This window comes from Humulus lupulus, chromosome 3 (genome assembly GCF_963169125.1).
Source record: "Humulus lupulus chromosome 3, drHumLupu1.1, whole genome shotgun sequence".
In the NCBI taxonomy this organism is placed as follows: Eukaryota; Viridiplantae; Streptophyta; class Magnoliopsida; order Rosales; family Cannabaceae; genus Humulus; species Humulus lupulus.
Genome location: NC_084795.1, coordinates 149,793,722 through 149,812,041, shown reverse-complemented (window position 1 = coordinate 149,812,041; position 18,320 = coordinate 149,793,722). Strand labels below are relative to the sequence as shown.

The 18,320-nt window shown below is 37.8% G+C and overlaps 1 protein-coding gene across 8 annotated transcripts in view; it reads right to left on the bottom strand.

Moving 5' to 3' along the window:
- Window positions 1-231: 231 nt before the first annotated feature.
- The window catches only part of LOC133823217 (uncharacterized), a 47,562-nt gene continuing 29,473 nt past the window's right edge, over window positions 232-18,320 (bottom strand). For 2 of the 8 annotated variants that reach the window (XM_062255864.1, XM_062255867.1), the window contains 5 exons: window positions 1,654-1,789; window positions 1,458-1,499; window positions 1,044-1,209; window positions 816-899; window positions 232-687 (listed from right to left, as the gene is read on the bottom strand). In XM_062255864.1, coding sequence (XP_062111848.1) covers window positions 541-687; window positions 816-899; window positions 1,044-1,209; window positions 1,458-1,499; window positions 1,654-1,789 — 575 coding nt within the window. In that variant the 3' untranslated portion in view covers window positions 232-540. Of the gene's footprint in view, window positions 688-815; window positions 900-1,043; window positions 1,210-1,374; window positions 1,500-1,653; window positions 1,790-17,647; window positions 17,828-18,063; window positions 18,217-18,320 lie in introns of those variants that run through there. The other 6 variants (XR_009888185.1, XR_009888186.1, XR_009888187.1 and 3 more) reach the window with 6 other exon arrangements.

Here is an 18,320-nt window from a genome sequence, read left to right as displayed (position 1 = left end):
GAGCTCACGAGAACTCCCACCTGCTCGCAAACATGGAGAGTGGGAGAGATTGCACTCTCACCCTTCTGAATGACTCGTCCTCCAGTTGTCTCCAAGAGAACTGTGAGCATGAGAATCACAGCGAGTAACCGTCTCACTCTGAGGAATGGCATCCAAAAAGAACTACAGTGGTTTGCAAAAGAATCACAGCGAGACCGTTGGCCAAATCCCTAAGATCACGCTCACCAACAATTCTCTTGCTAATTTTACTCACGTTTCAATAAGCAAAAATGAGAATTTGAAATTACAACGTCAGCTCAATTCTTTGATAAATACAAATTCACACAACTTTACTCTTCTTGCAATTGCATATTACATTTAGTTACATTTTCTTCTACCAAATCAGCCCCAAAACTGAATCCAATCATTTAGTTACATTTTCTTCTACCAAAAATGAATTCAACAATGCTTTCATACTCATTATCATGTTAGCCCACTATAAAATGTAATTTTTTTCTTCTACCAACTCATATCATGACATGATTTTCAAAATCATTTCTATTATGATACACTCAACTTTTCAGTAGTCTGACCCTGTCGTCTGCAGTTCTTACCAAAATAGTAAAGTGAGGCCAAGCATATTAAGAAATCTGTAAGAAGAAGACCCACCACATCAAAAACAAACTTGGGAGCAAATAATGCCCATACCTGCGAGGAAATGTACATGTAGAGAAACATGTCATGTGAGTGCACTTTTTGATAATGAATACAAAATGAATCTAACCAAAGGTTTAAAAAGAAAATGGAAGATTATAATGCCAAGATAGCCCCTTTACCATCAAATGCCGCCTATGAATAGTGACACAAATCATAGTGGCTGTTACAGTAGTAGCCATGATGAGCCCGTACAACAAATATACCTAAAATAACCAAGCATACTTATTAACTTCAACATAATTATAGAATACCAAGAGGTCTTTAATATGAATCCTTCGTAAAGGAAAACATAACGAATTTAGTAGACAAAAGAATATCGAGTGGACAAAATTAGTTGATAAACTTACAAGGGATAATGACGCAAATATGACATTTTTTCCTTGGTCAGTCATACATGTGGAATGATTACAGGCAACAAGAAATGGAAGTCCAAATACTGGAAGGATAAGAGAAATGCCAAATGTATCAATTGTAAGGAGAATAGCTTGTCGAATTAGGATGAACTCATCAAACCTGAAACAGGAAAAAAAAAAATTTAGGTTGTTAATAAAATATTCAATGATCAACAAAAGTATCTCCATGCACGAGAATGGGAGATAGCAAGGGTCTAATGACTGCAAATGCGAACAAACAGTCATTAGTGAAAAACTATGACAAACAAAAGTTTGGAATACCAACAATAAAATTCTACTTGTTGAACCAATGCTTGGTTAACCAGCAGGTCCATTGATAGTTCACACTGTGCTGGTATACAGACTCACCCAATAAATGCAGCACCATATCGAAGGCCATCAAAAGCACACCTGATACACAAATATCATGAAGGATAATTTATGAGAGCACGATGACCTAAAATCTAGAAACCATAAAAGGATAAAGAACCAAGATGAAAAAAGACAAGCATTATTGAAGAAAACGGAAAAAAAGGAACCCTGCACAAAAAATAAAATAACAAACCAGTGTCCAGTGAAGAAAAATAGGCACACAGCTAACAGGCTCCATTGTGTTACACTAAGAGGGTCAACAGTTACATTTCCGGTGCCTTCATTGTTAGCATTGTGCTTAAGAGTGTCCAGCTTGACTATGCAATAACCTGTAAAAATCTCTTTCACAAACTAATTGTAGAAAAATATACTCTTGATTGTTATTTTCATTTCTAAAGGAATAGCCTTTAAATAGGCTGACTACAAAAATTATATTCTAGGTATAAACTAATTTACATTAATTACGCCTTAGCTATAAAACAATAACTAATGAGCTGTAAAACACTAACTAATAATTCAGATTATTTCTACACCCTTGAGGCTGGTGCATACAAGTCCCACATGTCCAGCTTGCACACTTTCTCATCAAAGCTTTCTTTTGATAATCCTTTTGTTAGCAAATCAGCAGCTTATTGTTTGCTTGGCACATAAGCGACACAAAGTTCTTTTTCTTCAATTTTTTCTTTTATGAAATGACGGTCAACCTCCACATGTTTGGTTCTATCATGATGAACCAGATTGTGTGCTATATTAATAGCTGATTTATTGTCGTTGTATAGTTTCAAAGAATTCACTCTTTGAAGTTGTAGTTCTTCAAGAACTCGTTTGATCCAGATCAATTCACATACTCCTTGAGCAAGAGCTCTAAGCTCAGCTTCAGCAATGCTTCTTGTGACAATAGGTTGTTTCTTGCTTCTCCAAGTAAAAAGGTTTCCCCATACCTCAGTACAATATCTAGATGTTGATCTTTTGTCCTCAATTGAATTTGCCCAATCTGCATCAGTGAAAGCTTCTATGCCTCTTTCTCCATTTTTTCTGAACAACAGACATTTTCCAGGTGTCTTCTTTAGATACCGCAATATCCTAAACTGCCTCCAAGTGTTCTTCTAAAGGGTTGTGCATATACTGACTGACCAAGTTAACTGCAAAGGCAATGTCAAGTTTGGTGTGAGACAAATAGATCAATTTTCCCACTAGTCGTTGATACATCCCTTTATCTATAGGTTTCTCCTTTTCTTTCTTCTTGTACTTCCCCTTGGGTTCCACTAGTGTTGCTGCTGGTTTACATCCGAGCATACCAGTCTCTTTGAGTAGATTGTAGAATTATGTAAATATCTTGTATTTATTCGGTATCCACCCTTTTAGGGTAACTGAAATTTTTTATTCGGTATCCTATTAGAATATTAGCTGTAAATTAGCTAGAAATTAGGGTCAATTGTAATTATTTTTTTCCTATTTTCTCTCCTAACTTCCTAATTTAATTTCTCTAGTGTTGTATAAATATATGTGATTTACAAGAATAATATATACAATTCATTCACCATTTTGTACATGGTATTAGAGCAAATTTGATTAGGGTTCGAATATTGAGATTCAAAATTAGGGTTTGTGTTTTTGTGTTTGGTTCTTCTTTGCTTTAGGGTTCCTTTTTCGGAAACCCTATTTGGAGATCTTAGTTCTCACCGCCCACATAGACAGATTGCCCAGCCGCCGATCGTCAAAACCCCGGAGTCTGGCCGTCAGAATCGCCGCGCGTGGTCCCCACGCGCTGCCACTTACCGCTGCGTTCATCCCCACACGCCAGTGCGTGTAGGCGCATCCGACCGTGTTTCTGGCAACAGTCAGCTTCCGCTCCCTTTTCGGCCCTACTCTATCCCTCTTGCATCTGTCTCCGGTGGTTCTTCTCGGTTTGTGGTTTGATACTTTTGGCTTCTTCATGTTTGGGTGTTCTTTCTTTGCTGTTTGCTTTCTACCTTTTCCTTTTCAATTTTTGCTTTCGAGATTATGGCAGAGACAAAATCAGACTCAAAATCAGCAGTTGTATTTGAAGTGGTTCCCGTGATGTCGAAAATCACAGACCATAAATTGACTGGTTCAAATTATTTGGAATGGAGTCGTGTCAGTTAGCCAAACATCATCATGTTAGTTTGAGTCCTCGAGTCAATAAACGTGCTAGTGTTCTTTTTGAGTTAGTTCATTCTGATGTTTGGGGTCCTCCTGTTTTGTCTAAACCTGGATTCAGGTATTTTGTTTCTTTTGTGGATGATTATTCTCGTGTAACTTGGTTATATTTAATGAAAAATCGTTCTGAGTTATTTTCTATATTTTGTGTTGAGATTCAAAATCAATTTAATATTTCTGTTAGTACTTTGCGAAGTGATACTGCCAAAGAATATACATCTGCTCAATTTCAATCTTATATGATCTCTCATGGCATGCTTCATGAAACTTCTTGTGTTGATACTGCATCCCAAAATGATGTAGCAGAACGTAAAAACAGACACCTTCTTGAAACTGCACGAGCCCTCTTGTTCCAAATGAAAGTTCCTAAACCTTTTTGGGCCAATGTCGTTTCCACAACATGTTTTCTTATCAATCGCATGCCATCCTCTGTCTTTAATGGTGAGATCCCATATAAAATTCTTTTTCCTGGTAAGTCATTGTTTCCAGTGGCTCCTCAGATATTTGGCAGTGTTTGTTTTTCTCGAGATGTTCGTCCACATGTCACCAAATTAGATCCTAAGTCATTAAAGTGTGTCTTACTTGGTTATTCTCGTCTTCAGAAAGGATATTGGTGTTGTTGTCCTGATCTTAACAAATATCTTGTTTCTATTGATGTTACTTTTGTGGAAAATACACCTTATTTTTCGTCTTCACCTACTCCTACTCGTCAGGGGGAGGATGATGATTTGTTAGTATATTCTATCGCATCTTCTGTGCCTGACACATGTTCTGACGAGTCTCTTGTTCCTCCACTTGCTTCGGTCATAGCTCCTGACATGCCTACACCTCCTCCACCTCCTCCGCCTCCTATTAAAGTGTACTCCAGGCGTCCACCTCCTGTTTCATGTCCTGCCCCTGCTTCTTCGTCATCAGATATGGACCCCAACGATGATCTTCCCATTGCCCTACGTAAAGGTACACACCAATGTACTTATCCTATTTCTTCTTTTGTTTCTTATAATCATTTGCCCTCTTCTTCTTGCTCCTTCATTGCTTCTCTTGATTCTATTTCGATTCCTAAAACTGTTCGTGAAGCCATATCTCATCCTGGTTGGCATGATGCAATGATAGAAAAGATGAATGCTTTAGATGCGAATGGTACTTGGGACTTGGTTGATTTACCTTCAAGAAAACAGTCTATCGGGTGCAAATGGGTATTCACGGTTAAAGTTCATCCAGATGGCACAATTGCTCGATTAAAGGCCTGTCTTGTTGCTAAGGGTTATGCTCAAACATATGGAGTAGACTATTGTGATACTTTCTCTCCTGTTGCTAAACTGACATCTGTTCGGCTGTTCATTTCAATGGCAGTTACTCATCATTGGCCTTTGCATCAGCTCGATATCAAAAATGCTTTTCATGGAGATCTTCAAGAAGAGGTGTATATGGAGCAACCTCCTGGGTTTGTTGCTCAGGAGTTAGGGCGAGTCTATCGTCTTCGCAAATCTTTATATAGTTTGAAACAAACTCCTCGTGCTTGGTTTGGTAAATTTAGTCAGGCTGTTAAGAAATTTGGTATGTTGAAAAGTAAGTCCGACCATTCTGTGTTCTATAAACGATCAGCTGCCAGTATTATTTTGTTGGTTGTGTATGTGGATGACATTGTTATTGCTGGAAATGATACTAGAGGCATCTCATCCCTTAAATCGTTCATTCATACCCAGTTTCACACGAAGGATTTGGGGGCGCTCAAGTATTTCTTGGGAGTTGAAGTCACTCGGAGTAAACAAGGTATTTTTCTATCTCAAAGGATGTATGTACTTGATTTGTTAACTGAGACAAGAAAATTGGGAGCAAAATCTTGTAGTACTCCAATGAATCCTGTTGTGCACCTAACGAGTGATGGAGAACCATTTGAAGACCCTGAGAAGTATCGTAGATTAGTTGGAAAGTTGAATTATCTTACTGTGACTCGTCCAGACATTGCATTCTCAATTAGTGTTGTCAGTCAGTTTATGTTATCTCCAACAATTCATCAATAGGCAGTATTAGAGCAAATTTTGTGTTACTTGAAAGGAGCACCAGGACGAGGTATTGTTTACACGGATCACGGGCACACCCAGATTGAGTGTTTCTCAGATGTAGATTGGGCTGGTTCCAAGGTGGATAGAAGATCCACTTCAGGTTATTGTGTCTTTGTTGGGGGCAATTTGGTCTCTTGGAAGAGGAAGAAGCAAAATGTTGTGTCTAGATCCAGTTCAGAATCAGAATATAGAGTTATGGCACAGTCTGTGTGTGAGATAATATGAATATATCAGCTTTTGACTGAAGTAGGATTTAAGACTTCAGTACCAGCAAGATTATGGTGTGATAATCAAGCAGCTCTTCATATTGCTTCAAATCCTGTATTCCATTAGTGAACTTAAACACATTGAGATTGATTGTCATTTTGTTCGTGAGAAAATTCAACAAGGCTTGATCTCCACAGAATATTGATCTCCACAGAATATGTGAAGACTGGAGAACAATTAGAGGACATTTTCACAAAGGCTTTGAATGGGGTGCGGGTTGATTATCTTTGTAACAAGCTGGGCATGATTAAAATCTATGCTCCAGCTTAAGGGGGAGTGTTAGAATATTAGCTGTAAATTAGCTAGAAATTAGGGTCAATTGTAATTATTTTATTTCCTACTTTCCTAATTTTGTTTCTCTAGTGTTGTATAAATATATGTGATTTACATGAATAATATATACAATTCATTCACCATTTTGTACACCATCTTTATTGTATATTCCTAGTTTTTAGGTGATTAGTTGACCTAGGTTAATTGTACAGCTTTATTTTTAATTCTTTAGTTGTAATTTGCCTATTTATAGGCAATATTCTTTCATGAATAATATAACGATTATTCAAAAATTCACATGGTATCAGAGCCACCCATACCCTAAATCGTTTCTCTATTTTTTCTTTCCTTTTTTTTTATTTTCTTTTCTCTCGTATTAGTTCTTCTCTTTCTGTTCTTCACACATCAATTCACCATGGCTGCTGAGAAGGAAAACCTCACTTCAGATGCATCCTCTCATCCCTCCACCATCTCTAATTTGAATATGTCAAATGGTTCTTCATCTCACGGCATTGAGGCTGCTTCTCTGGTCACCAGCCACAAATTCAATGGCCATAATTACCTTCAATGGTCACAGTCGGTGATGATATACATAGGTGGAAAAGGGAAGGAAGAATATCTCACAAGAGAGATTGATACTCCAAAAATAGATGATCCAAAATATAAAACATGGAAGGCAAATAATCACATGATTAAATCATGGCTGATTAGTTCCATGAATAATGATATAGGAGAAAATTTTCCTCTGTATACAACAGCCAAGGAGCTTTGGATACTGTTAAAAGCTCTTATTCAAGGGCCGATAATACATCAGAATTATTTGAGATTGAAGCTACCCTTATTGATCTCCGCCAAGAAAATACCTCTATCACGCCCTACTTCAACACTCTTACCTGGTATTCGCAGCAATTGGACCTGTTCGAATCTTATTCCTGGAAGTGTGTTGAAGACACTGCTCTATACCGAAGCATTGTGGAAAAAAGGAGAACATTCAAATTTCTTCATGGCCTCAATAAGGATCTTGATGCAGTGAGGAGTAGAATCATGAGTACCAAGCCTCTTCCTCAAGTCCAAGAAGCATTCTCAGAGGTTCGACATGAAGAAAGCAGAAAGAAGGTTATGATGGGCTCTTCAAGTCTTCAATCCACTCAAAACTCCTTTGCCCTTGCTGCCCGAGGACAATTCCAAGGTGCCAATCAAGATAATTGACAACAGAAAGGACGTCCATGGTGTGATCACTGCCGTAGGCCTGGACATTTCAGAGAAACATGTCGGAAAATTCATGGAAAGCCTGCCGATTGGAAGCCAAAGTCGTGGAAAGACAAGGAGAGTCGTGGAAATGTTGCTGCCACTTCAAATACTACTGCTAAAGGAAAAGAAGATGGATCTGATTCATTACCTTTCACTAAAGCACAGTTAGAAGCACTTAAGAAACTCCTAAGTCAGTCACACATTACTAAACAGTCGAATACTACACATGGTACAGGGTTGTTAGCCATGAAAGGTAACCATTCAATAGCTCTTATTGTCGACAAAAGAACTACTAACCCTTGGATTCTTGATTCTAGAGCATCAGATTATATGACAGGAGATGGAAATATTTTTTCTAAATTCCACACAAGTCCAGAGCACCACACAGTAAAAATTGCAGACGACACATCCTCTAAGGTTGAGGGTTCGGGTTCAGTCAAGATAAATCAAAACCTAACTCTCAATTCTGTTCTCTATGTGCCTAATTTGGATTGTAATTTACTGTCTATTAGTAAATTTACTCATGACCTAAATTGTGTGACTATGTTTTACTCAAATCTGTGTGTTTTTCAGGAATTGGATTCGGGGAAGATGATTGACAGTGCTAAGATGTGTTCTGGGCTCTATATCCTACAAGATGACACTCAATCCGCTAGGACAGCTCATAAATTCAGTTTGTTTTCTTTGAATAATCAGTCTATTTCAAATAAAGATAGTGATATTATGTTGTGGCACTATCGTCTTGGTCATCCAAATTTCTTGTATTTGTCAAAGATGTTTCCCTCTTTATTTATTAATAGAATTCTGAATTTTTTTTGTTGTGAAATTTGTCAATTTGCGAAACACATTCTAGAATATCATATAAATCTTCCAAACCTTTTTCATTGATTCATAGTGATGTGTGGGGTCCTTCACGTGTAAACAATATAACCGGACAAAAATGGTTTGTATCTTTTATTAATGATCACACTAGATTAACTTTGGTGTTTCTCATGAAAACAAAATCAGAAGTAAGTGAAATTTTTAAACAATTTCATTCCATGATTCAAACTCAATTTCACACTAAAATTCAAATCCTCAAGACCGACAATGCTAAGGATTTCTTCAATTCCATCCTCAGTCCTTTCCTCACACAACAAGGTATTTTACACTTAAGCTCTTGTGTTGATACTCCTCAACAAAATGGGGTAGCTGAACGAAAAAATAGACATCTATTAGAAATTGCTCGTTCTCTCTTGTTTTCTACTCAGGTTCCCAAATATTTCTGGGGTGAAGCTATTCTTAATGCTACTTATCTTATCAACTGAATGCCATCTCGGGTTCTCAACTTTCAAACCCCATGTCAAAAAGTCTAGCAATCATTCCCTCATACAAGATTCATTAGTCTTCTCGATCCTAAGGTCTTCGGCTGCACCGCCTTTGTTCATCTTCATTCTCCAAATCGTAGTAAGTTAGACCCTAAATTAAGTGCATTTTTATTGGTTATTCCTCTCATCAAAAGGTTATAAATGTTATTCCCCTATAACTCGATGAATGTATAACTCTATGGATGTCACTTTTTTTTAAAATGATGCTTATTACAAATTTGAGATTCAGGGGGAGAATATAAGTGAATCTCATCTTTGGGACACTATTCTGAGTATCAATACTCCATCTCCTAGTGTTCCTGCCACCTCTCAAGTTATAGAAAATCATGTTTCATCTAGTCCTTCATCTAATCACTTAGGTTCCCAAATCATTGAAAACTCTTCAGAACCATCAATGACTCTTGCTCCTGATCACGAACCAGAAATTCGTGTTTATACGAGAAGAAAAAAATTTGGTAAAGATATAGAGCACACAACACATCTGGAGGACCACCATGAAACACCCTAGAAACTCATTCAAGTTTAAGTAATTCTAACCATGATAATATTGTTCAGATAAATGATGATTTAGATTTGCCAATTGCATTGAGAAAGGGAGTTCGAACATGTACAGAACACCCTATTGGCAATTTTGTATCCTATAACAAATTATCACCATCCTATCAGGCGTTTGTTTTTGTTATTGATAACATACAGATTCCCCACACCATTCAAGAGCACTGACTGATTCTCGATGGAAAGAGGCTGTAGAAAATGAGATTTATGCTTTGGCTAAAAACAGTACTTGGGCAATCACAAATCTACCACCTGGGAAGAGATCCATGGGTTGCAAGTGGGTCTTTACTATTAAACACAAAGCAGATGGAAGCATTGAGAGGTTTAAAGCTCGCCTTGTTGCTAAAGGCTTCACTCAGTCCTATGGAATCTATTATCAAGAAACGTTTGCTCCTGTTGCGAAGCTTAACACCGTACGTGTACTATTATCCCTTGCTGCAAATAAAGATTGGTCTCTACACCAACTTGATGTGAAAAATGCTTTCCTAAACAGTGACCTTGAAGAAGAAGTTTATATGGACATTCCTTCAGGCTACGAGAACTTTGCAAATCAGAACAAAGTTTGCAAACTCAAGAAATCTTTGTATGGTCTTAAACAATCTCCACGGGCATGGTTTGGCAGATTTACTAAGTCAATTCTTGTACACTCAATGTCAAGCAGATCACAAATTGTTTGTCAGATTCTCATCAGATAAAAGGATAGCTACCCTAATTGTTTATGTGGATGACATAATACTAACGGGTGACTACGAGGAGGAGATGGAGAGATTGAAAAATTTCTTATCTAAGGAATTTGAGATTAAGGATCTTGGGAATATTAGATATTTTCTTGGCATGGAAATTGCTTGATCAAGACATGGCATCTTTGTTTCTCAACGTAAGTATGTTCTTGACTTACTTAAGGAAACAGGAATGCTTGGATGCAAACCAGCCTCAACTCCAATGGACTCCAACAAGAAAGTGGGTTCAGGAAAGAACTTACCAGTGGACAGGGGGAGATATCAAAGGTTAGTTGGGCGTTTGATCTATCTATCTCATACTAGACCTGACATTGGGTTCTTGGTTAGTGTTGTTAGTCAATACATGAACAATCCTACCGAGGAACACATGGAAGCGGTTACTAGAATCTTAAGATACCTTAAGATGAATCTTGGAAAAGGACTTCTATTCAAGAAAAGTGATAGCAGAGAGATCAAAGTTTACACTGATGCAAACTAGGCAGGAGATGTAACAGACATGAGGAGTACTTCAGGATACTGCTCTTATGTTTGGGGTAATCTAGTGACTTGGAGAAGTAAGAAACAATCAGTAGTTTCTAGAAGTTCAGCCGAAGCAGAATTTAGAGCTCTTGCTCTAGGTGTTTGTGAATGGATTTGGCTAAACAGATTACTGGGTGAGCTGAGACTCTTTGCTGAAGAGTCTATAAAAATGCTATGTGATAATCAGGCTACCATTAGTATTGCCAAAAATCATGTTCATCATGACAGGACAAAACATATTGAGATAAATCGTCACTTCATCACTGAGAAGATTGAGAGTGCCACAATTCAAACTATCTATACTCCATCCAGATTCCAAATAGCTGATGTTCTTACCAAAGCCCTTCCCAGAGCTACTTTTGATGAATTAGTGTGCAAGCTGGGAATGTTTGATATACATAACCCAGCTTGAGGGGGAGTGTAGAATTATGTAAATATCTTGTATTTATTCGGTATCCACCCTTTTAGGGTAACCGAATTTTTTATTTCCATCTTTATTTTATATTCCTAGTTTTTAGGTGATTAGTTGACCTAGGTTAATTGTACAACTTTATCTTTAATTCTTTAGTTGTAATCTGCCTATTTATAGGCAATATTCTTTCATGAATAATGTAACGATTATTCAGAAATTCACAAATAACATACTTACGTTGAGAGACTGAAATCCCCTGCTTGGTTCTTGCAAACTCCATACCCAAAAAAGTATCTCATCTGACTAAGATATTTTACCTCAAATTCTTGGGCTAGTAGTCTTTTAAGCTCCTCCATTCCATTAAGGTCATTTCCAGTTAGAATCATTTTTTTTTTTTTTGGTTATCCAGGGTATCAGGGGCCCCACCCCCACTAATCCCTGGAGGCCCTGGTGCCAGGTGGTGATTACCACCTGAGCGAAATCTGCATGTCCCCAGAGGTCTATCCTTTTGTGGATAACCCTCCTTGAAGTGGGACCGCCCTGACGTCGCTTCGCCCGGAGACACGCCCCAGTGGCCCCCCACGGTTTATTGACTCGATGGGGAATCGAACCTGTGAGGGATTATCTCCTCAGGTTCGCCCTAACCAACTGAGCCGCCGCTTGGGGTTTCCAGTTAGAATCATATCATCAACATAGATAATAAGAATTACAATCTTACCATTTTGTGAATGTTTGAAGAATAGAGCATGATCCGACTAGGGGTGTTCATATAAACCGCAAACCGTGGTTTGGAACCAAACCGCACTGCACCAAACCGCCAAAAACCGTAACTAATGAAACCGTTTTTCGATGGTTCGGTTTAACCGGACCGCTCAACTTTAATGGTTTGGTCACGGTTTCTAATTTTTTAAAACTAATTAAACCGGATCGGACCATGATTTTTTCTAAAAAATAATTTTTAGAAATAATGGTTCAAAGGTTTGAACACCTACACTTAAGTTAACATAAAGTATACCAAACCATCCAAGCCAAACAATTTAATTGTTTATGATATGTTTTTAGTAGTATTTAATACATGCACAAATTTCTAAAACTAAAAAAAGAAATGTAAAGTCCCACATTGTTTACAAAGTAAACATTTCTTTTTCTCACTTCTACAAAATGATTCAAAGTACTTAAACTTACAACAACAAAGACAATAAGCTCCTTGTAGACTATTATGGTCTTAAAAGTAAAGCTGAAATTATTATTATTTAAATACAATTATTTAGTTAATTATTTTATAATAAAAAAAAATTTTAATTTTAATAAGGGATAATTGCGGCATAAGTACCCAATGTTTGAGTTTTGTACGCGGCATAAACCCAATGTTTATTTTTAGTGGCAAGAGTACCCAAAGTCAGTAAAACTGTAATTCCGTCAGTCTCCTCCGTTAGGCAGACACGTGTCACGTTTTTATTGGTCCAAATCATAATTATTTTTAAAATATTATTGAGTTGGACTAATCACGAAGTGACACGTGTTGGTTCAGTCATCACGAAACGGAACCTAACGGAGGAGGCTGACGGAATTACAGTTTTACTGACTTTGGGTACTTTTTCCACTAAAAATAAACATTGGGTCTATGCCGCGTACAAAACCCAAACATTGAGTACTTATGCGCAAATATCCCTTTTAATAATTTGGTTATATGGTTAAAACCAAACCAAACCGTTTATTTATGATTTGGTTTGGTTTGGTTTTTTAATTTTAATGGTTTGGTTTGGTTTTTCATTTTGAAAAAACCGCATGAGTGGTTTGGTTTAAAAATTCTTCTAAACCGTACCAAACCAAACCGTGTACACCCCTAGATCCGACTGACCTTGTTTGTACCCATGCTTCTTGATCACTTGATTGAATCTCTCAAAACCATGCTCGCGGTGACTGCTTCAAGCCATCAAGAGATTTCTTTAAGTAACATGCTTTTTCTTTTCCATATTTTCCTTCGAGGCCAGGAGGAATCTTCATATAAACCTCTTCCTCTAAATTTCCGCTTAGAAAGGCGTTCTTAATATCAAGTTGCTGCAATGGCCAATCAAGATTTGCAGCGATTGATAGGAGAACTCTTATTGTGTTTAGTTTTGCCACCGGTGCAAATATCTCTGTGTACTCCACCCCGTAAGTTTGAGTTAACTCGTTTGCAACCAGTCTCGCCTTGTATCTTTCTATAGTACCATCAGCTTTGTATTTCACTGTGAATACCCACTTGCATCCTACCACATGCTTGTCTTTTGGCTTAGCAAATATTTTCCAGGTAGCATTTTTTTCCAACGCCCCTATTTCCTCTTCAATCGCTTTCCACTCAGGAATGGACAAGGCTTCATCAATATTCATTGGAATAATTATCTCCTCAATTTTGGCAGCAAAGGCTCTGAATTTTGGTGTGAGTTTGTTGTAGCACACATACTTAGATATAGGATGTAAAGTACAATTCCTCACTCCCTTCCTTTTTGCAATGGGCAGATCTGATTCTATCACGCTTGAACTAGGATTAGAATCAAATGAAATTGCACCCAAAGAATCACTTACATTGGGGTTTGTCACTGGTTCAGACTCATGGGAGACGAGATCCGTAGCTGCCAGTATTACTTGATGTTTGTCCTGTCATCTAGTATAAACCAACAACTCTTTTTCTGCATTTATTCGGTTTGTCTTTTCCATTTCGTAAGTGTTTTGTTCATAATTTAGCACAGAGTTAGACTCAGTTGGCGGATTAGACTCAATTGGGTGGATTGAATTGTTCAGAATTTAGCATAGAGTTAGACTCAGTTGGCGGATTAAACTCAATGGGTGGACTGAATTCAGGTCCTATCATTGGTAAACATGTATCCCACAGTGAGTATCCCTAACAATCCCTCCCTGAAGCGAAGTGTTGGGATAAAAAGGCTGCTCATCAATGAATGTGACATCTGATGAGACACTAAGGTGACGAGTGAGAGGGTTGTAACATTTGTAGCCCTTTTTGGTGGAAGAATACCCAAGGAAAATACACTTTTGAGAACGAGGATCAAATTTGGTATGATTGGGTCCTAAAACATGAACATAGGCGGTACAACCAAATGTTTTTAGTGGAATATTTGAGAGTAGGTGAGTCTGAGGATAAATTTTAAGAAGAGAATAAATTGGAGTTTGATATTGTAAGACACGAGAAGACATTCTATTGATTAAATAAGCTACTGTCAAAACAGCTTCTCCCCAAGAAATCTTAGGAACAAAAGTAGTAAACATGAGAGCCATAGCAACTTCTAATAGATGTCGATTTTTCCTTTCAGCAATCTCATTTTGTTGGGGAGTACGAACACATGAACTCTGATGGACAATGACATTAGAGATAAGATAATCACCTGAAATTGAATTAAAATATTCTGTACCATTATCTGTGTGCAAAACTTGGAGATTAGCTTGAAATTGATTTTTAATCATTGAATGAAACTTTTTGAAGGTGGTAGCGGCATCAGATTTGTATTTTAAAAGAAATACCCAAGTTAAACAAGTATAATCATCTATAAAGGATATAAACCAGCAGGTATTAGAGATATTTGTAATACGGGATGACCCCCACATGTCACTATGAATGAGAGTGAAATGATGAGATGCCTTGTAGGGTCGAGAACGAAAAACACTTCGAGTATGTTTTGCAAATTGACACACTTCACATATGAACATGTCCAAGGGTTTTTTTTTGTAAAATATGATGAATGAATTGTGTCTTTATTCAATAGAATAGTATGTATTTATATACAAAATTAGAGAGACTAAATAAGAAACTAACTAAATACAATTAACTTTAATTTCTACAACTAATACAGCTAATATATTCTAACACTCCCCCTCAAGCTGGAGCATAAATATTAATCATGCCCAGCTTGTTACAAAGATAATCAACCCGCACCCCATTCAAAACATTTGTAAAAATATCTCCTAATTGTTCTCCAGTCTTCACATATCCTGTGGAGATCAGGCCTTGTTGAATTTTCTCACGAACAAAATGACAATCAATCTCAATGTGCTTAGTTCGCTCGTGGAACACAGGATTTGAGGCAATATGAAGAGCAGCTTGATTATCACACCACAATTTTGCTGGAACTGAAGTCTTAAACCCGAATTCAGTCAAAAGCTGATAAATCCATACTATCTCACACACAGACTATGCCATAGCTCTATATTCTGATTCTGCACTGGATCTAGACACAACATTTTGCTTCTTACTCTTCCAAGAGAGTAGATTGCCCCCAACGAAGACACAATAACCTGATGTGGATCATCTATCTACCTTGGAGCCTGCCCAATCCGCATTAGAGAAGCACTCAATCTGGGTGTGTCCATGATCCTTGTAAACAATACCTCGTCTTGGTACTCATTTCAAGTAACACAAAATTTGCTCTAATGCTGCCCAATGATGAATTGTTGGAGAAGACATAAACTGACTAACAACACTAACTGAGAATGCAATATCTGGACGAGTCACAGTTAGATAATTCAACTTTCCAACCAATCTGCGATATTTCTCAAGATCTTCGAATGGTTCCCCATCACGTGTAAGATGCACAGCTGGATTCATTGGAGTACTACAAGGTTTTGTTCCCAATTTTCCTGTCTCAATTAACAAATCAAGTATATACTTCCTTTGAGACAGAAAAATACATTGTTTACTCTGAGTAACTTCAACTCCCAAGAAATACTTGAGCACCCCTAAATCCTTCGTGTGAAACTGGGTATGAATGAAAGATTTAAGGGATGAGATGCCTCCAGTATCATTTCCAGTAATAACGATGTCATCCACATACACAACTAACAAAATGATACCAGTAGTTGATCTTTTATAGAACACAGAATGATCTGACTTACTTTTCAACAAACCAAATTTCTCAACAGCCTGACTAAATTTACCAAACCAAGCACGAGGACTTTGTTTCAACCCATATAAAGATTTGCGAAGACGACAAACTCGCCCTAACTCCCCCTGAGCAACAAACCCAGGAGGTTGCTCCATATACACTTCTTCCTCAAGATCCCCATGAAGAAAAGCATTTTTAATATCAAGCTGATGCAAAGGCCAATGATGAGTAGCTGCCATGGAAATGAACAGTTGAACAGATGTGAGTTTAGCAACAGGAGAAAAAGTATCACAATAGTCCACTCCATAGGTTTGAGCATAACCCTTGGCAACAAGACGGGCCTTTAAGCGAGCAATTGTTCCATCTGGATTGACTTTAACCGTAAACACCTATGTGCACCCTATGGCCCGTTTTCCTGAAGGTAAATTAACCAAGTCCTAAGTACCATTCGCAACTAAAGCATTCATCTCTTCTATCATTGCAGCAAGCCAACCAGGATGAGACATGGCTTCACGAACATTTTTGGGAATAGTGATAGAATCAAGAGAAGCAATAAAAGAGTAAGAAGAAGAGGACAGATGATTATAAGAAATAGGATATGTACATTGGTGTTTACCTTTACGTAGTGCAATGGGAAGATCATCGTTGAGTTCTGAATCTGATGATGAAGAGGCAGGTGCAGGACATGAAACGGGAGGTGGACGCCTGGAGTACACTATAATAGGAGGGTTAGGAGGTGGTGGAGGTGGTGGAGGTGTAGGCATTACAGGAGCTATGACCGAGGCAGGTGAAGGAACAAGAGACTCGTCTGAACATGTATCAGGCGCATAGGATGTGACAGAATATACCAACAAATCATCATCCTCCCCCTGACGAGTAGGAGTAGGTGAAGATGAAAAATAAGGTGTATTTTCCACAAAAGTAACATCAATAGACACAAGATATTTGTTAAGATCAGAACAATAACACCTATACCCTTTCTGAAGACGAGAATAACCAAGAAATACACACTTTAATGACTTAGGATCTAATTTGGTGACATATGGACAGACATCTCGAGCAAAACAAACACTTCCAAATACCCGAGGAGCAACTGGAAACAATGACTTACCAGGAAAAAGAATTTTATATGGGATCTCACCATTAAAGACAGAGGATGGCATGCGATTGATAAGAAAACATGTTGTGGAAACGACATTGGCCCAAAAAGGTTTAGGAACTTTCATTTGGAACAAGAGGGCTCGTGCAGTTTCAAGGTGTCTGTTTTTACGTTTTGCTACACCATTTTGGGGTGCAGTATCAACGCAAGAAGTTTCATGAAGCATGCCATTAGAGATCATATAAGATTGAAATTGAGCAGATGTGTATTCATTGGCATTATCACTTCGCAAAGTACGAACAGACACATTAAATTGATTTTGAATCTCAGCACAAAAAGCACAAAATATAGAAAACAACTCAGAACGATTTTTCATTAAATATAGCCAAGTTACACGAGAATAATCATCCACAAAAGTAACAAAATACCTGAATCCAAGTTTAGACAAAATAGGAGAAGGACCCCAAACATCAGAATGAACTAACTCAAAAGGAACACTAGCACGTTTATTGACTCGAGGACTCAAATTAACACGATGATGTTTGGCAAACTGACATGACTCACAATCTAATGAAGTCACCTTACTATATTGGGGACAAAGCTTCTTGAGCAAAGGAAGGGATGGATGGCCCAAACAACAATGAGCCTCAAAAGCAGAAGCAACACTCGGACAAGCAATAGGAGTTGAGGACAGTGGATCAAGAACATACAAGCCGCTAGATTCATGTCCTTTACCAATAATCTTCTTCGTCATAAGATCCTGAAATAAACAATGATCGGGAAATAAAGAGATGCAACAATTCAAATTACGAGTGAGTTGACTAACAGAAAGCAAATTAAAGGATAAATTAGGTAAATGTAAGACTGATGACAAAGTAAGCAAAGGTGTAGAAATAACAGTGCCAGATCCAAGAACAGAAGATGGTGATCCATCAGCTAAGGTAACAGAAGAAGTGGGACTATAAGACTGAAGAGTGGAAAAGAGACTGGAATTACCTGTCATGTGATCTATGGCACCAGAATCAATGACCCATTTCGAGGATGTGGAAAGAAGGCATGCATTAGACTTACCTGAATCAGCAATTGTAGTGACAGAAGGAGATGAAGACTTGAGTGATTCCTGGTACCTTGAGAACTTGGCAAATTCATCTGCAGAAATAATAACCGATTTGTCAGATGCATCACTAGTGCTTGCAACAGTAGCATAGTATTTTTGCTGATTTTTAAACTGTAGCTTCTTACACTCGAACTTG